At 38.2% G+C, this 25431-nt stretch overlaps 1 protein-coding gene across 11 annotated transcripts in view; it reads right to left on the bottom strand.

Moving 5' to 3' along the window:
* Window positions 1-25431, bottom strand: part of HIBCH (3-hydroxyisobutyryl-CoA hydrolase) — a 182610-nt gene that overhangs the window by 4184 nt on the left and 152995 nt on the right. For all 11 annotated transcript variants that reach the window (XR_004299749.1, XM_032406112.1, XM_032406122.1 and 8 more), the window contains 5 exons: window positions 25040-25126; window positions 20238-20296; window positions 19450-19531; window positions 5808-5927; window positions 1300-1333 (listed from right to left, as the gene is read on the bottom strand). Coding sequence is in view for 10 of the 11 variants with exons in the window: in XM_032406112.1 (XP_032262003.1) it covers window positions 1300-1333; window positions 5808-5927; window positions 19450-19531; window positions 20238-20296; window positions 25040-25126 (382 nt within the window). In the remaining variant the exon portion in view is untranslated. The remainder of the gene's footprint in view (window positions 1-1299; window positions 1334-5807; window positions 5928-19449; window positions 19532-20237; window positions 20297-25039; window positions 25127-25431) is intronic.

Raw genomic sequence — 25431 nt, 5'->3', positions numbered from 1 at the left:
CATATTTTATAATTAGCAAACTGTAGCAAACATTTGGTTATTATGCAAGAACACCAAACAGTTTTACCCAGAATAGATGCTGCTTGCAAAATAGGGAGGTTATGCTAAAAGATGAGGCAGTATACTGTCTCTTCATTAAAAAGTAGCTTGATAAGCTCCTGTGTTATGAATCATAACTTTGATGCTGCTTGGTCCCAACTATTTCCATTAAATAACTGACAGTATATATGAAAACAATATCTTTGTTTTTTAAGAGGGCTGCTACAACATAAGATGATGCATTGAAACCCAAGTAGCACACAGGTCCTCCTAATATCAGAGGTCTAGGCTCTGATCCACATGCAGCAAGAATTTGCAGGGAATTAGCGTGAAAAATGCATATTTTACTTGTTTTTATAAAACATACAGCCATCTCCTCTGACTCAATTCCCTGGGTTGTCTAAAAGGATTTGAACCCCTGCTTATTTCTGATATTATATCATGCCGTAAGTTAAGAGCATTCTACAACAGTGACCAGTCTTTATCAAAGCTTACAGCTCAGAAAATATAATCTTTTATTCAGATAAAGTATATACAGAATCTCTACATTAAAGCGAACAATAAAAACATTAAAACATTAGATATGCAAAACACATGCAAAGGGGAAAACTCATTTTATGCAACATAAATAATGGCTATTATTTATGAGGATATGGGCTTTACACGTAAACTGTTTTGCAAATTTGCTAAGAACAAAAAATAAACTATTTTACCTTTTCTAACTATGCTGACTTTGGAGATGATAAAAACAAATTAATAAGAACATTAGCAGATGTTACTAATTATGTCCTATGTTTTTTCTCAATGTCAATGTTTAACCTCTTGGGTACAGGGAAAGAGGTTACGGTAGGGTTCAACGCTGCTGGGAACGGCCAGGCCAGTACTAGAGAGAGGAGGGGTAGGGGACTGGAGGGCTTCTTCCAAGGGAATAAATGCACTTTCCCAAGGCTCCAGCAGCAGAATGAGTTTTCAAGCCCAGCTATACTTAGCAGAGGCAGTCCATGGGATTGGAGAAGCAGGATTACCTCTTACATATAAATTAGGGAGCAGTGACACAGGTTAGGTGAATTTTTCAAACAATATTGGTTTCAAAGACTGATATCCACTTATGTGCCAGTTGGTAATATAAAAAAGCAACAACTTTGCAAACTTTATCAAAGTGGAATTTTCACTAATAAAACAACTATCATCTTTGATTAACAGTATATGCTTACAAATCCTATTTCCATAATAGCCAGGAAGAAAACAATCATCACTTACCTGCCCTAACACCTTCATAAAAGTCATGGCCTCCCTGAAAGAAAATTGAGATTAAATGGTGGATTTCTAGGCATCTTTAAGCCCAGTGATGATCTGTCTCCTCCACTCCCACAGCCACAGCCTGAAATAAACAGAGACTGGACCACTTTTATGACCCACTCTCTTGATCACCACCTCCGATTCTCATCTGCTCAAGTACATTCACTGTTCTGCCACTGATCCTACAATTTTTTCACCACTTACTTTATTGTGGTCACTTTCCCTTGAAAATGCCCTCATCTCCCTCGAGGCTTTTTCTCCCCTTCAGTCGTCCTGGCAAAATCCCAGCACCAGCTGCCCCTACCATTTGCCTCTGCCTGCTTTCGAGGGGCTAAATCTTGCTGCAGAAAAATCTGTGATTGGTTTCATTTAAAATTCATGACCACACATCTCAAACGGGCATGGAAAACTGCCCAACGATCCATGTTTTCTTCTCCACTTCCCAATATAATGATTTTAACTGTCTTCTGCCTTCTCAACCTCTACCCCTCGCAAATTTTACTCTCACCGTATTCTCAGCTAATGACTTAACCTTCTATTTCATTACAAAAAGAGAAGCTCTAAGCCATGAACATTCTCTTCTTCCCACCCCTAAAATACCTGCAGCCCAACCACACCCATCTGTACCATGCTTTCCCTTTCCTGACTACAGAGGAAGGGACCATCCCTCTTTCAAAGGCCTGTTCCCCCCCTCATTCCCACTCACATCTCCTCTTCTCAAGGACTGTGCTTGAGAAGGTTATCCATCTCTATTTCTTCCCCTGGCATCATCAATGTAGGCAGCATAACTCAATGGCTGACTGCAGTTCAAATGTCTGGGCTCAGATGAATGGATAAAGAAGATGTGGTATATATACACAATGGAATACTACTCAACCATCAAAAAAAAAATCTTCCCATTTGCAACAACATGGATGGAACTAGAGGGTATTATGCTAAGCGAAATCAGTCAAGAAAAGACAATTATCATATGATCTCACTGATATGTGGAATTTAAGAAACAAAAAAGAGGATCATAGGGGAAGGGAGGGAAAAATAAAACAAGATGAAACTAAAGAGGGAGACAAACCTTAAGAGACTCTTAATCACAGGAAACATACTGAGGGTTGCTGGAGGGGAGGTGGGTGGAGGGATGGAGTAACTGGGTGACAGACACTAAGGAGGGCACATGATGTAATGAGCACTGTGTGTTATATGCAACTGATGAATCACAGACCTGTACCTCTGAAACTAATAATACATTATATGTCAATTTAAAAAAAACCAGCAAATGTCTGGGCTCACCCACTGCCTCTACTACACAGTAACAACGTGACCCTGGCCTAGTAACTTCCCTAATGCCAAGTTTCCTTATATGAAATGGCAGTATCAATACATCCACTGGAGGATTATCTTACTGCACATCCCAGCACAGCGTCTGACACATAGTAAGTGTTCAGTAAATGTTAACTACTATTGGTACCAACATCATCATCACCATTTTTCTCTACTGGGTCATTCCCTAACATGTTCTAGTATCTTCCACCTTATAAAATAACACGGAATCTCACTTGATTCCACAGTCCCAGCTTCTACCTATTTGTTTCAAGAAGAAAAAGTTGTGTACATATAGCCTCCACTTGTCCATATCCCATTTACTCATTTACTCTCCAACTCGCCACACTCTAACTTCTGCCCCAACACTCCTCTGAAATGGCTTGCCAAAATCCCCTGTAATTTCAGTGTTGCCATATGCTAAAGATGTCTTTATCCTACCCTACTAGACACTTTGGCACAATACTCCCTCCTCCTTGAAACACTCCTTTCTTCCTTTCACGACCCCACACTCTCCTGGTTTTCCCACCTCTGTCCTTTTTCTCTTCCACTGCTCTTTCTCCTCTAACCCACTCAAAATGCTGGATTTCTTGGGGCTCAGATCCAGCTCTCTCATTTTCCCTCTATATGATCTTATCCATTCTGTTATAAGATCATGTCACTCCTCAAAAATATCCAGTGGCTTCCCGTTTGACTCAGAACAAAAGCCAAAGTTTTACGAAGACCTTCCAGGCTATAGGTGCTCTGCACAGCCCTTCTCTACCCTGTTAACTCTGACCTCATCTCTCTCACTCACCAACCCCCCTTCTCTGCCCACTCCATCCACAGCTCTCTGCAGCTCCAAGGACAGGCAGGCACACTCCTGCCTCAGAGCTTTGTACCGGCCTCTGTCTGGATGCTCCTCCCCAGAGCCTTGCACAGCTCATTCCCTCACTTCCTTCAGGTTTTCACTCACACAACATCTCAGTCAGGTCTTCTCTGGTAAATCCTATCTTTAAGTTCAACCACATCCCCCCACCCCACCCCTTTATGCCATATCCTCCTGCCCACTTTACTTTTGCTCCTTAGTACTTATAATCATATGCTGTATATTCTACAATTTTACCTGTTTACAATCTATCCCTCCCACTAGAAGGTAAGTTCCACGAGGGCAGGGATTTTGTCTATTTTGTTTACCTAAGCATTCTTGGTGCCTCTAACAGTGCCTAGCATGTGGTAAGTAAATTTATTAAGTAAATAAATCTCCAAAGGTTTTTTAAAAAAGATTTTATGTATTCATAGAGAGAGAGAAAGAGAGAGCGAGCATGGACGTGAGGGGGGGGCAGAGGGGGAGAGAGAGAGAATCTCAAGCAGACCACTGAGGACGGAGCCCAAGTCGGGGACTCAGGGCTGGATCTCATGACCCATGATGACCTGAGCTGAAATCAAGAGGCGGATGCTTAACCGAATAAGCCACCTAGGTGCCCCTCCAAAGTTTCTTTTTTTAAAAAGTGGTCCTAATGTCTTTCAGACTTAAATCTCTAATCCACACCTCCAAGCTCCCACTCCTAAATGCACTCTTTCCTTCCCTCGCATTCATCATCAAGGCCTATCAGTTCTATCTCCTACACTGGTCCTCGAAACCATTCACTTCTCTCTAGGGCCACCACCCTTGTCTAAGCCCCACTACTCTGCAGCTGGATTACTGCAATAAGCTCATATCTGGTCTCTACATTCACTCTTGAACCCTTCCAACCCCATCTCCATCCAGCAGCAATAATTACCTTCTTAAAGCAAATGGAACCAAATCATCCACTGCTATAACCCACAAGACTTCTCAACATACTCACTTCTTACGCTTTAGGTCACAGAGGAGCTGACAACTCAAAGATGTCTTCCCTTTGTCTCTCCTACTCCCTCCTGTCCCTGCATCATTCTCTTCTATCATCAACCTGTATGTTTCCTTTGGAGCACTAACCACAATTGTACTTATTTTACTTATTTTGTTTACTTGTTCTTCATAGTCTCAGTAGACTATAAATTCCATGAGAACAAGGACTGGTGATTCTTTCCACAACGTTAACACCTAGCACAGTGTCTGGCAACATAGCTAACGTATTTGCTGAAGGAAGGAAGGAACTGATCAATCCAGGCAGTGCAATAAATGTACAGCAGAAAACACAGACTGTGAGGTATACTGGGTAGTGGTCAAGAGTACAGGCCCTGGAGCGAGCCCACCTGGTTTCACACACCATGTGTCTGCCACTTAATAGCTATACCCCCTGAGGCAGGTTACTTCTCTATGCCAGTTTCCTCATCTGTAAAGTGGAGACAAGAATAGTACCTATCATTCTAGAAATAGTGTAAAATTTAATGGAGAGGATACATATAAAATGCCTGTCACAGTACTTCTCTTAACAATAGTCCTCAGCTGCTACTTACATCCTACTAGGAGTGACTTTAAGATTCAAGTGACTAATAGAGTTTTATTTATAGTTAGATGAACTACTTTGAATACCTTAATAACTATTTCAAGACATGAAAGTCCATTAGGGAGACCTACTTTCTAGTTATTAAACAAAATATTTCCTTTATGCCATAAATTAAGGGTCCTCTACATATAACACAAAAGCGATGATTCTGCTTTCAGAGTTTCTCACCTAGAAGAAGAAATCTCTAAGACTCTGAAATGTTTCATAAAATTAATATTCTATGTGATTAGTCTATCTTAAGTGTATTTACAATGGTATTTTCAATGCTAAACTACTAATTAATATATGTAACAAACTAGCAACACCCATTCATACAGTTTATATATACATATATTCCTCGTTTTACCAATGAGGGAATTCAGATTTACAGAGTTTATGCTTCTTGCCTCAAGGTCAGAGACCATGCCTGAAAAATGGTTAATTTCTATTTTGAATTCCACCCGAGATTAGAAGCTTTCTTACACTTACACACAAATATAGTTGCTGTTTTGTAAGGGCTTAAGAACAATGCGAGAGCAGTAGTTCCACATACCTTAAGCTAAATGGCCTGTTGTGTGTCCACAGAGTATATTTACAAGTAGTTTTAAGGTTTTTGTTTATAGTTTTCTGTATTTTACATGCTCTACAATGAACATCTATTACTTTCATAAATAGAAAATAAGTATATATTTTTAAAATTCTTACCATACAAGCTTGACTCAGCCGATATTCCATAGTTAATACTTCTTGCAAGGTCTTTGAAGACCCCTCTATGAGTTGCCTTAGTGTGATCTTTAGGGATGTTGGAGACATTTTACTAATTACCTATGAGAGAAAAAAAAAATTTTTTTTACTAGCTTTAGCCCAAGAGTTCCTTTATTGTCTATAACAAACTAGCTGAGTTTTGATATAAATCTTAATTAAAATTTGCTCCTTAAACAGTACTTTCACATGACAGTTTCATAAAAGTGAGATTATGCTGTAGCCTCATCCTGTCAAAGCACCAATGGTTTTCTAATCTCTTTTAATAACAAAACAGATCATTCCACCAGTGGAATAAATGCTGTACCCATAAATTAATAAAAGAAATCTATACTTTGTAGCTGCCTGACATAAATTATGATCCCAACTAGGTAAGCAAACAGTGATTATGCTTAAGTAAAATTAATACACATCTTACAAACAACTAAGATATCAGAGAACATTTTACCTTATAAAGAAGGTAGGGTAGAAATATAGCTCTTTCCTTCCCATTTTGTGACTACAGAGAAGTGTTTGAACTGAACTGTAGACTTTATAAATAAATCTACTTACCTTAAAAGTAAGGAGAGAAAACAATTCACGATACCATGAGGTGGTGTTCTATAGTATTTAAATATTTAATAAAGTAAGAATAACAGGCCTGACTCCTTGGCCACAGTGCCATGCGCCCCTTCCTTTTGAATTTAAAGATGCTATTACTAGTGTTCTGACACACGTGTATGACTGCGACCAACAGCTGCTGCAAGAGCTCCCATTATATGCTACGTAAATCTGATGCTTGCCCTCTTCTTTATCATTGCTATATACAGTTTTCAGGCCTGTTGTTGAGTGATTGCCTCAAAGGTAGAAATTTTACTGAGTTCAAAGAATTCCCCACATCAAGATTCCAGGTTCCTTGTAGCATCCTCAAGTGTGGCATGCAGATTCAGAGAACAGACTGAATGGACAGGGCATTATCTTACCTAGCAGCTGCTAAAACTTAAATAGATGACAACTGTACAGGAAAAGTTCAAGGAAGATCAGTTTCCTACCTACAGTCACAAAGCCAAAGAAAAGGTGAGAAAGAGAGAAAAGCAATTAAGGCTTTTTATGCATCTGATTCATCTTCGTAGGAACTCACCCTTCTGCCCTGAGTACTGTATGCACACGATCTCATTTAATGCCCCTGGAGCAACCCCACTCCACGGTCTCGCCTTTCTGGTTCCAGACCATGAGGATGATGGCACCTGCACAGCAGTCTGCATGCTGTGCTAGGAGGCCCCTCCTTTCCACAGGCAAGTAGACAAGGGGTCCATTTTGCTGACAAAACCACTAGTTTTCTCTAGCAAGAGCAGTGCCCACATGATCACAGGTCAACAGCTGGAAGAACTTCATTCACAATGCTGAAAGGTGTACTTAAAGGATTGACATAGCCACCTTCTATCTTTTCTAGTCTACAAAGTCAATGAAGCTATGATTCCCTTTCCAAAAGGCTGTAGTATATAACCCACAATCATGTACCTCAGAACTACCATTATGGCTAGTTGCCTGTGTCCTCTTTCTTGGTTTGGCACTTTATATACAATCTAGAATTCTCAAAACACAAACTCTGTCTTTGCTATACTTCCTCAGTTGGCTACCAATTAATTTCATTAAAAAGGTCACTTAGGGGCGCCTGGGTGGCTCAGTCGTTAAGCGTCTGCCTTCGGCTCAGGTCATGATCCCAGGGTCCTGGGGTCGAGCTCCGCGTTGGGCTCCCTGCTCCACGGGGAGCCTGCTTCTCCCTCTCCCACTCCCCCTGCTTGTGTTCCCTTTCTCGCTGTGTCTCTCTCTGTCAAGTAAATAAATAATAGTCTTTAAAAAAAAAAAAGACCACTTAATAAGAAAACCATCCCACTTAAAATTGCACCAAAAATAATAAAATACCTAGGAATAAACTTAACCAAGGAGGTGAAAGACCTGCATGCTGAAAACTATAAAACACTGATGAAAGAAACTGAAGATGACACAAATGGAAAGAGATTCCATGCTCATGGATTAGAAAAACCAATATTGTTAAAATGTCCATACTACCCAAAGCAATGTACAGATTTAATGCAATCCCTATCAAAATACCAACAGCATTTTCCAAAGAACTAGAATAATGTTAAAATTCTTATGGACCCACAAAAGACCTCAAATAGCCAAAGCAATCTTGAGAAAAAAGATTGAAGCTGGAGGTATTACAATCCCAGATTTTAAGATAATACTACAAAGCTGTAGTAATCAAAACAGTATGGTACTGGCACAAAAATAAACATATCGATGGAACAGAAAGAGACTCCAGAAATAAACCCACACTTAAATGGTCAATTAACCTACAAGAAATGAGGCAAGAATATACGATGGGGAAAAGACGGGCTCTTTAATAAATGGTGTTGGGAAAACTGGACAGCTACATGCAAAAGAAAGAAACTGGACCACTTTCTTACAGCATATAAAAAATAAGCTCAAAACGGACCAAAGACCTAAATGTGATACCTGAAACCATAAAACTCCTAAAAGAAAACATAGGCAGTAATTCTGACACTGACAGGAGAAACATTTTTCTAGATATGTCTCCTAAGGCAAGGGAAACAATAGCAAAAATAAATTAGCAGGACTACACCAAAATAAAAAGCTTTTGCACAGTGAAGGAGACCATCAACAAAATGACAAGGCAACCTACTGAATGTGGGAAGATAACTGCAAATAATATATCCAATAAGGGATTAATATCCAAAATATATAAAGAATTTATACAACTCAACACAAAAACAAACAATCCAATTAAACAGGCAAAAGACATGAACAGACATTTTTCCAAAGAACACATACACATGGCTAACAAACACATGAAAAGATATTCAACATCACTAATCAGCAGTGAATCAAAACCACCATGAGATATCACTGTACACCTGTCAGAATGGCCAGTGTCAAAAAGATAAGAAACAAGTGTTGGCGAGGATGTGAAGAAAAAGGAACCCTCATGCACTGCTGGCAGGAATGCAAACTGGTGCAGCCACTGTGGAAAACATTATGGAGATTCCTCAAAAAATTAAAAATAGAATTGCCTTATGATCCAGTAATCCCACTACTAGGTACTTACCCAAAGAAAACAAAAACACTAATTTGAAAAGATACATGCACCCCTGTTTATTGCAACATTATTTACCATAGCCAAGATACGGAAGCAACCCAAGTGTCCATCAATAGCTGAATGAATAAAGAAGATGTGGTATGTATATACAAAGGAGTATTACCCAGCCATAAAAAAAAAAAATGAGATCTTGACTTTTGCAACAACATGGATGGACCTCGTGCATATAAGACTAAGTGAAATAAGTCTGAGAAAAGGAAGTACCATATGATTTCACTCATGTGGTATTTAAGAAAGAAAACAAATGAACAAAGAGAAAAAGAGAAACAAAAAAAGAGACTTAAACACAGAGAACTGGTGGTTGTCGGGGGGGGGGGGAGGGGTAGGTGGAGGAATGGATGAAACAGACAGGAAAAAATGGCCATGTAAGGGCTCCAGTTGTTTGTGCTTGTGTCACACACACATAAATACACTAGGGGAAGAAAGGGAAGAAAATTTCATTTGAAAAGGAAGGGAAAAATGAAGGGTGGGGGAATCCGAGGGGGAGACGAACCATGAGAGACTATGGACTCTGAGAAACAAACTGAGAGTTCTAGAGGGGAGGGGGTGGGGGGATGGGTTAGCCTGGTGATGGGTATTAAAGAGGGCACATACTGAATGGAGCACTGGGTGTTATACGCAAACAATGAATCATGGAACACTACATCAAAAACTAATGATGTAATGTATGGTGACTAACATAATAAAATTAAATTAAAAAATAAAATAATAGAAAAAAAAAAGCTCCACTGGTTCAGACATTTCACGAATTAGTAATTAAAGAGATTTCCTGTTAACAGACACCATATTAAAAAAATAGTGCATTGACAACCCAAGGAAAACTAGTTGCCAAAAATTCTTAGATATACTGGCAATTTAGCACAGAGACTCAGGGTTTGAACTCTAGAGTCCAACAACTCAGTGGTAGAATTCCAGCTCTACCACTTCCTACATGATTGATCTTAGTTTCCTCATGTGTAAAATGGAGATTGTAATACTACCCACCTCAAAAATGGATAGGGCAAGGTGTCAGAAACCAAGCCAAATAGGGAAGGGAAGGGATGGCATATGTATGGAGCACATTTCCCTTAGCTCTCGGTTAAAGATGTTCACATGTATGCACGCTGTACAAATGAGGAAACCAGCCTGATAAGAATGTATCCAAGGTCACACAGCGGAATCTAAACCCAAGCCTGACAACTCCAAAGCCTACTTCTCTCTACATGCAAAGCTATAAAGGTAATCAATGCCAAAGGCTGATGAAACGTCAAAAATAACAAAGATGGAGAAAACATTATGTCAGGTGGTAGAAAGAAGTTAATAAAAACTTGTGTAATTTTGATGGCAAGGGGGGAAAGACAAAGTCAGGATGGTAGCTTGAGGAAAAACTGTTAAGAGAAGGCTTTTTGTAAGAGTAGGAAAGCTTTTGAAAATAAGGGCAGAAGGAAATGTGCATTCATCCAAGAAGGTAAAATTTTGAAGATAACTGAAAGAGCGAGAGGACTGATGCCAAGTAGTTCCTAAATGAGGCAGGAAAGGATGGAATGAAAGCACAGATGGGGATGTTTCCCTCGGCAAGAAAGTGAGACACGTGTTAGAGGAATCAAACGGATGATGGAAGAAAGTTAAAGGAGCTCATGTATTATAGCCTCATTCATTAAAAAGGGAACACAGAGACTCTTCCAGAAAACTGAATAAATGATTAGGACTTGGATCTTCAGCTATGTCAGAAATGTGTATGGATACGATCCTGCAACCACACAACCTGGTGAACATATTTCTACTTCCTGGTAAAACACTGGTAAGTGTTGTAACTAAATTATCTGACCCTTTAAAAATTAGCTGTCTCATGTATGCCAAAGAGCCAACTTCTTTTTTCCTTTATTTGTATCAAATAATTCACATTCTCATCTCAATTCAATATTAGTGAGCATCTACTATGCATTAGACACTTCAGAGGAGACAACAGTGAACAGGACATGGTCCTTGCATTCAGAGTGTTATCAGCATTATAATCATTGCCTTTTTGGTAAGACTCCTAGGAACCCTTCTTTTGTTATCAAATCCTAGGGAATTTCCAACAAAAGAAAAATTCAGGATACTCCCTCTGCCCCTCCCCTCAGCATCTTCCTGAATACTCAATAACATACAGTTTAACATGCATTATCCAACAAGTCTATATTGATACAATTAAAAAAACAGTATTCAATAAGCCTATAATGATACAATTAGAATAATTCTACCAAGTAGGCCTCAGGGTTGACTGAAGGGCTAATACAGACATATAAGCTCCAACTCCTTCTCTGATTTAGGTGATCTTAGAAAATGAGCTTTAGAGTCTTTTTTTTTTTCTATATAAAAAAAGGATGTAATTTATGACATTCTCTAAAAATCTAGGTTCTGTCAGATTTAACTCCAAAAGAAGGAACCCCAACAATTAGGAATTCATGTATATTTAGATCATTTATATTTACTATACTATGAACTGTGGTTACTTTTCTAAATAATCTTACATATTTTGTACTTATATCTATAAATCTTTTCCAGAAGTGTTCAGATTGACAATAAACGAACAGAAATACAAAATAACTGAACTAGAGCAAGTCAGTCTAACTCATGGTATACTGCAGTTTCACAGAAATATTTTTATTTTTAAATATATTCTTTATCATTCTGAAGGGTCATAATATTATATAAAGGCCAAAGAGCACTTTAAAGAAATGGGCACTGGTATTTCTTTTATCTATAGCAAAGGCTTAGAGCCAGTCCAACAAGAGTGCTTTTTGCAATCTTAAGACTTTTCCAGTAATTTCTTAAAAGCCTTAACAATTTAAATAAAATTCAAAGATAATGTCTAAAGAATCAAGTACTGCTCTTTCATGATATCCCAAATGCTCCTGATAGTGTTTTAGGGTCACTGATAATCCATCAGTGGACTGGAAAGCTGTTTTCCTGTTTACATAAATTGATGTATTTTCCCCTTAAGGTTTATTGTACTCCTTCCCCAAAGACACAATATATACCCATCAACACTGCCATTAAATTACTCTTACTGATAGCAGTAAACAGCACAGTGTAATGGGTACCTTCAGCAAACATAATACCTACTTCTATAGGTCAAACTGTTTTTTTTTTTAATATAAGTAGGTATGTCATTTTGATTTTTTTAAATAATTAGCTTTACTCAGGTGTAACTTAGATATAAAATCCACTCACTTTAAGTGCAGAGTTCTGTAACTTTTGATAAATATATATAGTTGTGCAACTACCTCCACAATCAAGATTGGAACATTTCCATCACCCTGAAGAGTTCTCCTTCCCTCAACTCTGCCCGCAGGTAACTGATCTGTTTTCTCCCTAAAATTTTGTGTTCTCTAGAATTTCATAAAAATAAAATCATAAGTAAGTAGTCCTGTGTGTTGTGTCTGCTTTCTTTCACTTGGCACAACGCTTCTGAGATTCATCCATGTTGTTTCATGTAGCGCTAACTCATCCCTTCTTACAGTTGAGCAGTATTCCAGTTTTTGGCCATTATAATAAAGTTACTATGAACGTGTGAGTACAAGCATCTGTGTGGCTGTATGTTTACATTTTTCTTGGGTAAATCCCTTGGGGTGGGACTGTTGGGTCTTGCAGTGAATGTACATCTAACTTATAAGAGACTGCCGAACTGCTTTCCTGCCAGCAATGTGTGTTGTAGATGTCCCATATCCTTACCAACATTTGGTGTTGGTACTGTAAATTCTAGCCACTCTAACAGATGCACAGTGACATCTCACTGTGGTTTTAATTTGCATTTTCCTAATGATTAAAGATCTTGAGCATTTTTACATGTGCTTACTGTAAGGCCATTCACACATGTTCTTTGGTGAAGTGTCTAGATTCCCATTTTCTAGGTGCACTGTTTGTATTCTCATTAACTTGTAAGTGTTCTTTATATACAATAAAGTCCTGTTATCAGATACAAGGTTTGCAAATATGTTTCTTCCCAAACTGTGGTTTATTTTCTTCATAATGACTTTCAAAGAAGAAAGTATTTAATTATAATAAAGATCAATTTATCAATTTTTTTATTTTGCAGTTCTTGCTTTTTGCATTAAAAATCTTGGCTAACCCAAAGTCACAAAGATTTTCTGTTTTCTTTTTGAAGTGGTACAGCTTTAGCTCCTACATTTAGATGCATAATCCACTCTGAATTGCATATGGTGGGAAGGAGTTCAGAGCATGTTACCTCAAGGTATGACACTTTGGCATATAGATTATTTTGAGTTAAAGGCACTGGAGAAACAATATGACCTTCTTTTCCAGAAAATAAAACTCCCATGTGAAAATGCCCTCTGTGTAGCAGCAGGAAGACATTCTTATCACCAGAGACAGGGAACATGGGGCCAAGACATCTATACAAATAAACCTTGTTAAACTAACCCTTATCTTCCCAGTTACTTCTTCACCATTTACTACCACTAGACCAAACTCCTTTCTCTTGTCAATTCTTCACAAATTTGTCTAGAAGGTACAAAAGCTTCCTGCTCTGGTTATTTGTTCAGATCTTCATTCTCTTGTGCAGGCTCCCATGTACATGTAAATTTTTAATAAAATTTGTATGTTTTTCTCCAGTTAATCTATCTGGCTTATGTCGATTTAATTCTTAGGCTGGGCTGGAGACCCTAAGAAGACAGAGGAGAATTTTCTCCTCCCCTACAAAGAGTCAAGTACTTTTTTCCTCTTGCATATGGATATCCAATTGTTCCAGGACCATTTGTTGAAAAGACTATCTTTTCCCTACTGAATTATCTTGGGAGTTCTCGGCAGCCTTTACTTTAGTCTTAATTTACCCCCACTAGTAAAATGTAAACCTTCTGGCTGATGGCAACACAAACTCTTCCCAGACCTGTGTGAGTCTTGTTAACTGTTCAAACTACTGCTTTCCTCTGCTTCTTTCCCTGGTCTTGTGGAGTTTTACCTAAAATACGTATAGATCAATATTCTGAAAATTCCTGCAGGAAGGAAGCCAAGTCAATCTTAGGGCTTTCCTGTTTGTTTCCTTCCTCTCAGGAATCACAGTCCTGTGCTGCCTGCATTGTCCAATGTTAACAAACACTTGTTTCACATATTTTGTCCAGTTTTCTAGTTGTTTACAACAGAAGAGCAATTTCTGTAGCACTTAATTCTTCAGGAACACCTGTCACTTTATTTTTTGTCACTTTATTTTTAAATAATACAGTATATGGCTAATTCTCAATGCTTACAGAAAGATTAGTAATCTTTTAAACTTAATTTCTCTATTATTTTGCTGTTCTTCTTTCTTAAAAGCTATGCCTAATTATTCTTAGTTCTTTTTCCCAAATTTTTCACGTGTATGATTTCTTTATAGGAGCTTGTCATATTCTTATATATTAACTTCAAGTATAAAACTGAGTTTCTTTTATTCTTCATAAAATGAGCATTCAAAATCAAATCCCACACTGGTAATTAGAAAGAAGAAATTCCAAAGAATTTAAAAAGTCTTCTAATATTAAAAAAAAAGAACTTATATGCCCTTTAAGCCTTTAACACAATAGCCTATCCTATTATATTATATCAAATGTCATATTATATTTTATCAATTAGTATAAACACCTAAAAGACAAGTCAAAAGCAACACTGGTTTCCCTGGCCATTTGCTCAGGAACACCTTCCTGGATACTAATTGGACCCACTGTTCCTTATTCTTATTTCTCTGTCTCTCTGGCCATGGACTTCATACTCCAGCACTCCTAAGGATTAGTGATCCTACTGAAATACCTTTCCTTGGCTTAGTGTCCTTGCTGACACAGTTTGGGGGGGGGGGGGTCTCAATCTCTTCTACTCACATTTCTTTGATTATTGATATCACTTGCAATTCTAAAAAATAAACACTTCCCTCATTGGTCCTGAAGAACCTTCTTTACTTTGGCAAGCCTGCTAGTCTTATTACCAGAAAAGGAAGATGAAACAGGATAGCATTTCCTACAGCTCAATCATGTTAAAAAAAAAAAAAAGTCCCAACTAAAAAATGGGCAAAGGACTTGAACTAGACATTTCCCAAAGATACAAATGTCCAACAACCATATGAAAAGATGTTCAGTATCAATAATCATTAGGGAAATGTAAATCGAAACCACAATGAGCTATCCCCCTCATAGCCATTAGGATAGTAGAAAAAAGACAGAAAATAACGAGTTGGCAAACTTTATGCACTGTTGTTGGTGGGAATATAAAATGGTGCAACTGCTATGGAAAACAATATGGAGCTTCCTCAAACAATTAAAAACAGAATTACCATATAATGCAGAAATTCTGCTTCTGGGTATATATCCAAAAGAATTAAAAGCAGGATTTTTTTTTATTTTATTATGTTATGTTAGTCACCATACATTACATCATTAGTTTTTGATGTAGTGTTTCATGAATCATTGTTTACGTATAACACCCAGTGCTCTGTTCAATACATGCCCTCCTTAATACCCATCACCAAGCTAACCCATCCCCCCACCCTCCCCTCTAAAACCCTCAGTTTGTTTCTCAGAGTCCATAGTCTTTCATGGTTCGTCTCCCCCTCTAATTCTCCCCCCTTCATTTTTCCCTTCCTACTATCTTCTTTTTTTCTTTTATTAACATATAATGTATTATTTGTTTCAGAGGTACAGGTCTGTGATTCAACAGTCTTACACAATTCGCAGCGCTCACCATAGCATATACCCTCCCCAATGTCTATCACCCAGCCACCCCATCCTTCCCACCCCCCACCAAACCCTCAGTTTGTTTCCTGAGATTAAGAATTCCTCATATCAGTGAGATCATATGATACTTGTCTTTCTCTGATTGACTTATTTGGCTTAGCATAATACCCTCTAGTTCCAGCCACGTCATTGCAAATGGCAAGATTTCGTCTTTTGATGGCTGCATAATATTCCATTGTATATTTATACCACATCTTTTTTATCCATTCATTTGCTGATGGACATCTTGGCTCTAAAAGCAGGGTCTTGAAGAGATATTTGTATACCCATGTTTATAGCAGAACTGTTCACAAAAGCAAAAAGGTAGAAGCAACCCAAATTAAATGCCCATCAAGGATGGATGACCAAAATGTGGTATATACACAAAATGGAATATTCAGCCTTAAAAGAGAATGAAATTCTGGTACATGCTACAACATGTATGAACCTTGAAACATTATGCTAGGTGATATAAGCCAATCACAATAGGACAAATGCTGTATGATTCCACTTATGTGAGGTATCCAGAGTAGTCAAATTTATAGCAACAGAAAGTAGAACAGTGGTTCCCAGGAACTGGAGTAAGGGAGAAATGGGGAGTTGTTATTTAATAGGTATAAAGTTTCACTCAGCTTTGTAAGATGAAAATGTTCTGGAGATTGGTTGTACAACCAGGTGAATATACTCAACAAAACTGAATTATATATTTAAAAATGGTTAAGATGGTATATTTTATATGTATTTCACCACAATTTAAAACGTGCATACACGCACACAAGAGCACCCGCAAATGGAGACTCTGGTTAAGTTTTCCCTAATGGGAGCTATGCATTGCGACACCTAAATTGCCCAAATAGCTTACATGGACTGTTTGGCATCATGAACAACCTACACCAAAAGGGGGATTAAAAGCAGATTAGAGGAATTTCAACCACAAGCATTAAAAAAAGTATTGAACTTTGAAAGAAAATCTAAGAAAGGACATGAGAAGCCATAAACTAAGGTACTATGAAAATTGCATCAGTTGAAAATTGCATTGAGTTGTAAAGTAACTCAAATATGAGTTACTCATATTTGTTATTTTTTTAACCCATGCTATCCTATAGTTATTAGCAGTGAAAACTTTAGAAATCTAAAGAAGGGATTAAAAAAAAGTATGTTTTTATTTAATGATAAGCAAATATGTTGAAAAGATTATGTCCTTCCCCATGGGCAACTGAGGAAAGGAATCCTTATACATAGAGTAGATGGTTGCAACTTGACCATAAAAAGACTGGATCCTTGGGACCTACAGAAGGAAGAGTGGAGTCCCTGAAAGGCCAATAAGGGTTAGGAGCAATCCTAGAAGCTTACTGACACAGTATTAGAATCTTTTCAAAAATTTGTCCAAACATTTGATCTGCAAACCTTTCACTGAGGCACCAAAAGCTATTTTCTCCTTCAGGGCTGTTTTTTAATGTATGTTTCTGGTTGAGATAATTAAAATGAACCCTGTATCTAAGCTCTATCAGGGAAGCCTCAGTGGGGATTTTTTGATCCTCACATCATGTTGTTCCCAGCAGATACTAATATTTTGGAGCCACAATTGAGCTACAGATCAACTGAATAAAAATCAAAACCTGTCCTTCTGAAGAGCGTGCCTACAGTGATCCTAGCCTGCCGTGATCCTAGCTGTGATGGGTGGCTTGCCAGGTACCCTCTTCTGGATGCAGAATAATCGTAGTGCCAGAGGAATAGAAAGAATATTGAAAGAAAACTGAGTTCTATCCCTCAGTTCTGGGGTAGGCCAGTGGTTTTAAAATAGTATGTCATCTTGCATATCTGTACTGCTTTAAAGGGACACCATATAGGTATGAGGTAATAATGTGCTGCATGACTATTCTCAAATGAAACTACTAAGTTCATACTTAACTGGGCCTATTGCTCAGGGGAGAAAAAACAGGAATACTAGTTTCTATACTGCTCTGGAAACAAGAGAACAAGTTTACCAGTTTAACATCAGAATCCTTGAAATATAAAATGATTATCTAGATTTATGTGAGCATTCCTAAAAGCTGTTAAGACTCATATTAATTTACTATTGTGAGTTAAGAAAACATATGACTGGTCTATCTACTCTAATTTATGCCTATCCTTGAAAGTTAATAGAATTCAGGGCGCCTGGATGGCTCAGTCATTAAGCAACTGCCTTCGGCTCAGGTCATGATCCTGGGGTCCTAGGATCGAGCCCCGCATCAGGCTCCCTGCTCAGCAGGGAGCCTGCTTCTCCCTCTCCTACTCCCCTTGTGTTCCCTCTCTCGCTGTGTCTCTGTCAAAATAAATAAATCTTAAAAAAAAAAAAAAGTTAATAGAATTCTAATTACTAAATAAGGCCCTAAGAGACTAATTTGGGATTTCCACCTTAAGAATATAGTTAACAATGGGAGGGGTGCCTGGGTAGCTCAGTCAGTTACTGGTTAAGTCTGCCTTCTGCTCAGGTCAGGGGTTCCTAGGATGGAGCCTCCCCACCCGTTGGGCTGTCAGGCTCTCTGCTCAGTGGGGAGTCTGCTTATCCCTCTTCCTCTGCCCCCCCCCCCCACCCTGATGTGCAAGAGCAGCTCTCAAATAAATATAATCTTTCAAAAAAAGAGAGAGAAAGAGACAATACAGTAACAATGGGGAAGTGTTTTCATCTTCACAGGTGAAACTTTAAATTTTTCTAAGTTTTCTGACAACTGAAATGTGACAATTATACCTATAAACTAAAAAATACTATCAGATAAGGACAAGCTATTAACACCTTTTCTATAAAGTAAAAGGAAACACAATTTTTTGTCTCCTTTGTGTAGAAGTCTGAAATATTCCAAGTCTCATACTTAGAGTTCCAAGCATGTCAGTACTCGTGCACGCCTTTATACAAAAACAGCTTTGTTTTGCTGTTACCAGTTGAGTGACATCATAGAAACAAAGTGTGCCTAACACTGAGAAACACTGCTTAAACCTCAGCTATGGGGATAGATGGGGCCTCTGCCCAGGTTAAAAAGGATCATTTTTTTTTTTTTTTAATTAAACCTACTGCTTAGAAAGACCATATACTGATCTGTTGCATATTCAACTGAATTTATAGATTAATGGCAGAATTGAATTGCAATATATTATAAAAAGACTATACTCCAGGGCGCCTGGGTGGCTCAGTCGTTAAGCGTCTGCCTTTGGCTCAGGTCATGATCCCGAGGTCCTGGGATCGAGCCCCGCATCGGGCTCCATGCTCCGCAGGAAGCCTGCTTCTCCCTCTCCCACTCTCCCTGCTTGTGTTCCCTCTCTCACTGTGTCTCTGTCAAATAAATAAATAAAATCTTTAAAAAAAAAAAAAAAAGACTATACTCCAGTAACCCAACCCTTCTAATAAAAATGTTCTTAAATGCTTCTCCCCAGGACAAGGAGGACTCCCAAGAGATGAGGCATGCCTCCTTAAGTCTTTCTCTGTTACAGTCACAGGACCTAAAAACAGCTCAGCTTTGTTGTCAACATCCAGCAGGTAGACAAGGCACTTGGGTTTAGATAAAGGTTTTGTGAAAATGCTTTCTGAGGCTCAACTGAGTTCAGGAAAAAAAAAAAACAACAAACCTGTGCAGTGGTCTATGTCACCACCACAGAGTTCTGACACAAGAGGCTTCCTTACCACAAGGATTCACCACGCTCAGGACAGAAATGATCCATATATTACCTTCAACTGTTCTAGGGCAAAAGATGAACCATCTTGCTGTAAATTTTCAATTATCTTTTCCAAGGTATTGGCCGAGAACCAACTATAAAAAAGGAAACACATGATTTCACCAATCTGCAAGCGATTTCTTCTTTCCAAAATAGCAATGAATCTAAACACAGGCTTTCCCCAAACTCCATTTCAATAATGAAAAATTTTCCAAGCTATTTTACAGGATGATGAAATAAAACCTTGCTTCTCTGGGTAAGTGTTTGCAGTCTACTTTTATTAATGCAAAATAAAGCCTAAATTTTCTCTTATGCTTTTTTGTATATATTACATATAAATAAATATCTTAACTGTGAAAAACTGATGCTTCTAAAATGTAGAGATAATTGTCTTATTTTCCAATAGTTTCTATCCTCCTCTTCTGTTCCTTAAGCCAGTCTATCAATCTCTCAAATCACTGCACAAAAAATCTTTTGCTGATCAGCTTCATAAGACGTTCATAAAAAAATGACTTTACGAAGATAAAAGATAATTCAATTGTTATTTTCTAGCCTCTCTTTCCCATTAAAAAAAAAAAAGTTTTACACTAAAGTGAATCAGCACGATAGATTATTTCAGTATAATGGATTTATTTCCCCCCTGAAAGAGTAGGCGAGAAGCTACTTTAAAAAGAAAAAATAAAAGCACTCTGCTATCTGATCTCAAATTCAGTGCATTAAACACAATGTAATTACAATGTTAGCAAATTCAATTTAATATAGTCCTTCCAAAAGAATAGATGTACTGAGACCTCTAAGTACCTGTTTATTTTGTCCATGTGTTCCTCAAGTATAAAAGACTTGTCTTGATCAATCTTGGACTATTTAAAAAAGAAAAATCTTATAATTCACTTGAAGTAACCCAAATCTAAAAATCCTTTAAAATGTCATCCTATTTAATGATACACTTTGTGACAGATTATCACTTTCAAATTATATCCAACAGTCTTATAAATAGCTACCACATGTTCAAAATTCAGATGGTGTTATTCCAGACTAGTTCTTAAAAGTGCCAAAGGCAAAATATGTTCTTTTATTTTTATTTATATATTATTATATATGCTACATCATTAAAGTATGGTAATGAATTAAGGATTATAAGGGACCTGAGAAGTCATCCTGCCCAAATTTCCATTTGATACATAAAACTCCTACCACATCCCTGATATCTGTGTAGCACTGACCTCCAGAGAGAGAAAACAGTAGCTTGAGAAGGAACTACCAGTGCTTGAATAAGTGTAATTAGGATTTTTTTTTTTTTTTTAATTCTGGGCCAGGTCAGTCCTCTCACGTTTATAGTTCTAGTGAATCCTGCTTCCACCTCTTTTCTCACAGAGTGCAGTTTTGTGTCCCCTCACAATCAGGTCCTTCTTATGCACAAGTTCCAGTTTATCAAGTGTGGAATGTACACGTTAGCTATAGGTATGACCGAATCATAGCAAAGTGCATCAGGACTCCACATATCCTTGTTTGTTTGGATATAACCCTTTTACTAATAGGACTAAGTCTGAGTTAGTTTGGGGGCAGTACTATTATGTGTTTTTGTTTTTTGTTTTTTTTTAAACCGGTGCTGTTGTAGGCTACATTTCTCCCCGTGCTGTACTTTAAAAATTTGGTACTTTGGACTGAAATCCAAAATTTTCACTTATCTCTATTGTGATCCTGTGATTTAAAATAAGAAATACAGGGGCGCCTGGGTGGCTCAGTTGGTTAAGCATCTGCCTTCGGCTCAGGTCATAATCCCCGGGTCCTGGGATCAAGCCCCATGTCGGGCTCTCTGCTCAGCGGGGAGTCTGCTTCTCCCTCTCCTCCCTGCTCAAGCTCTCTATCTCTTTCTCTCTCTCTCAGATAAAATCTTAAAAAAACAAAAAACAAAAAAAACCTCAGATATAAAAAGTTTAAAAAAATAAAAAATAAGAAATACAGGGAATCCTGGCTGGCTCAGTTGGTAGAGCATGCGACTCTTGATCTTGGGGGTGTAGGTTTGAGCCCCACATTGGGTATAGAGATTACTTAAAAATAAAATCTTAAAAAATAAAATAAAATAATAAATACATATTTGGTCTTTGCCCATATATTTGTTCTTTGTTCCTGGCTCACAGCTCCCCCAAACCTTGAAATTTCTTTAAGAAGAGCATCTTTTGTTGTATGTTGTATTTGGTCTTTTGTCCCAAAATTAAGGTGAAATGGGCCTTTTGTTATTCATAACAAGCCCCTTCCCATCACGGTTATGTTAACAGAGGTGACTCTTGGAAAGCTCCTAAGAATGGGGCTGGTCTCCAGGGGAACGAACCAGTGATTAGAAAATTAGAACTTTCAGTCCCACCTTCTAATCAAGCCCTGCCCCAACACTGCCACTATCTCCCGCCTCCCTCCCTCTACCTCCAGTGAGGAAAAAGGGGTTGGAGATTAAGTTCAATCGCCAATAGCTAATAACTTAACCAATAGTGACTATGTAATAAAGCCTCCATAAAAATCCAAAAGGATGGAGTTTGGAGAGCTCCAGGTTAATGAACACATCCACAAGCAGGGAGAGTAGTACATCCCAACTTCATTGGGACAGAAGCTCCTGGGCTTGAGACCCTTCCAGACCTTGCCCTGTGTACCTTTTACTGGACTATTCATTCATATCCTTTATTGTATCCTTTGTAATAAACCAACAAACATTAAGTATTTCCGAGTTCTGTGAGAAATTCTAGCAAATTATCGAACCCAAGGAAGGGGTCATGAGAACCCCAATTTATGGTCAATCAGAAGTACAGGTGACAAGCTAGGACTTGTGACTGGCATCTGAAGTGGGGTCAGTCTTGTGGGACTGAGCTCTTAGGTTGTGGGATCTGATGCAGATATCTATCCAGGTAGATAGTGTCACTACCGAAATGAATTATAGGACACCCAGGTGGGTTGCATTGAATTGCTTGATGTGTAGAAAACCCACACATCTGGTGTCAGAAGTGTTGTGAATGTGGTAGTATGAGAAAACACAGGGAGTGTTTTTCCCATACATTTATTACCTTTCACACTGATATTATCAAACAGATCACTCTATAAACTTGAAGGGGTTTTTTAATCCATATTCTTTTACCTAATTTTTTTTCTTAGTTTCAAATCAATTTGATCAAAATGCTGTCAACATTCTCACCCAAATCACTGAGAAAAAAAGCTGAAAAAGGCCAAGATGACTTTATCTATAGACTAATACCCACACGTTTAGCAGAACTCTCTGGTAAGGCCCTTCAACTCCCACCCACTCTAATCCATGCTATATTTACCCAACATGAGAGACTGTCAAATGCTTTGACAAAATCTGATGAAATCCTCATGTGCTCTGTGTTCATATTCATTGCACTGAGTATTCAGAGGCTCTGTCATCCATATTCATATTCTTCAGTTCTGAATAAATTTTTATACTATTTTTCTAAATATTTCCTCCCCTTTCTCTTCTGTTACGAATTCCTAATAATTAGATATAGACCTCTAATGTTCCTTTCTCTCCATTTTCCACCTTATTATCCTTTTTGTCCTCTTATAGTTTTCCTCAACCTTCAATTTTAATCTAATCTGTTGCGGGTTTTCTCCCTTTTGTTATCACATTCTTTTTTATTCTTTGACTACTATATTACATCTGTTATTTCACAGATGAAATATTTTCCTCTAACCTGAACAATTACAGTTTTAACAATTATAGTTTTTCTTTCTTTTCTCAAGTTTCCTTTCCCTGCACAGCTTGCTTCAAGTGCTTTTTTTGTTCTGACCAATTTGTTTTTATACTTGGCATAAAAAAATTTTAGCATGAAGTACTAAAATTAAGTAGCTTTATGTGTAAAGTCGATCACAGTTATAGGACTGTCAATTGTCTGATGAGTTATAAATTAAGCAGATTAAGCAAAGACCTGGGATGTCCTCAAATACAGGTTTTTTCCTTTTTCTTCGAAGGTACTGCTTAGGAGTGGGATGGTGCTATTGAGTGAATGTTGGCGTCACCCCAAAATTCATGTTGAAACTCTAATCCCCAAAGTGATGGTACTTGGAGGTGGGGCCTTTGAGAGGGAATTAGGTCAAGAGGGTGGAGCCCTTGTGATGGGATTAGTGCCCTTGTAAGAAGAGACCTGAGAGAGCTCACTTTGCTGTGTGAGGATATAGAAAGAAGGCGTCTGTCCATCTGCAAACCAGGAACAGGTCCTCACCAAGAATCTAATTTTCTGACACCTGATCTTGGAGTTCCCAGCCTCTAGAACTGTGAGAAGTAAGTTTCTATTGTTTAAGCCACCCAGCCTGTGGTATTTTTGTTATAGTTGCCCAAACTAAGATAGAGGATATTTAATAGCCCGGAAGCTAACTAGGAAAAGAGGCTAGAGGTCTTCCTATTTAGTATGTTCTGACTCTTTTTAGTAGAGCACTTCACTTCGCCTTCCCCCATGATCAGCTAGGTCTGTCTGATTTGACCTAAGTAGTAAATGTCTACTCTCAGCCGAACTATGGAAGGATGGCTGGTGGCACAGGAGAGACTTCTGGAGGCCTAACTGCACCTTATAAAACTTTGCAGGGATCTTTTGTTTTTCTGCCCACCTCCACATGCCAGTCTTCAGGGGACTCTGGCACCTTACAGAGGGCACAGAGCAAACACTGGTTTGCTTCTTCCTGGCTTCCCCTACTAAAGGGTAAGATATTTCAGCGTTCTCAAATCTAAAGTAGCTGCCCTCGTCCTTCTGTTTTCAAGCTTCCAAAATATTGACATCTCATACCTGCTGCTGTCTCCTCTTCTGTTCTATTTGTGGATTTGTGCCTTTTTTATTCCTTTATTACAGTTTTAGTGGGGTTTTAGAAGGGAGCATATATTGAACCCATCATGTTCTACCAGAAGTCATATAACTTTTTTTTTTTTTTTAAGATTTTATTTTTTTATTTGTCAGAGAGAGAGAGAGCACAAGCAGGAGGAGTGGTAGGCAGAGGGAGAAGCAGGCTCCCTGCTAAGTGGGCAGCCTGATGCGGGACTTGATCCCAGGATCCTGGGATCATGACCTGAGCTGAAGGCAGCTGCTTAACCAACTGAGCCACCCAGGCGTCCCGTCATGTAACATTTTTATAGATTTTTGGCTCTTAAAAGAAAATTTAAGTTACACAAGTCAGGAATTAAAAGTGAACAATATATACTTTATCTTATATATGATATATAATTTATCATTATGCAATATACTTTATCATTATACTTAGATATGCATCAGAGTTTCACTTTAGCAGCTCAACAGCATCAACATTGAACCATCCATTACAGAAATGTCATGGTGCATTGCAAAAAGCTGTTGCAAGGGCCAATCACAAAGCTACATGCTGAAATTCACCAGCAATGAGAAGATAAGCTGTGTTCTTGTGCGGCAAAGAAGTCATCTTCTTAGATGGCTATCCTAACAATTCTGAAGCTCTGACCTTCCATCAAGCTTTCAAGTTAATAAATCCCAGCATCTTTATATCCACAAACTATAACATTCACCAACTGCTAATTTTTCAATCACTTCCCCTTCCCCACGAATTAAAATCTGAAGTGAGAATACTGACAAGATTACCTTTGCATGGTAAGCATCTAAGACATCTGCAATATTTTCTTTTGAGGGAGATTTTAAGGCTAACAAATCTTCTTCTAACATGTCCAACTAAAAGAGGAAAAAAAAAGAAAACAGATCTGAACCCCAATACAAACATGGACTTTTTAAATTTTATTACGTTAATCACCATACATTACATCATTAGTTTTTGATGTAGTGTTCCATGATTCATTGTTTGTGTATAACACCGAGTGCTCCATTCAATATGTGCCCTCTTTAATACCCATCACCAGGCTAACCCATCTCCCCACCCCCCTCCCCTCTAGAACCCTCAGTTTGTTTCTCAGAGACCATAGTCTCTCTTGGTTCGTCTCCCCCTCTGATTTCCCCCCCTTCATTTTTCCCTTCCTACT

The sequence above is a fragment of the Phoca vitulina genome, unplaced genomic scaffold, assembly GCF_004348235.1.
Source record: "Phoca vitulina isolate PV1807 unplaced genomic scaffold, GSC_HSeal_1.0 scaffold1, whole genome shotgun sequence".
Taxonomy (NCBI): Eukaryota; Metazoa; Chordata; class Mammalia; order Carnivora; family Phocidae; genus Phoca; species Phoca vitulina.
This window is presented reverse-complemented; position numbering and strand designations above follow the sequence as displayed.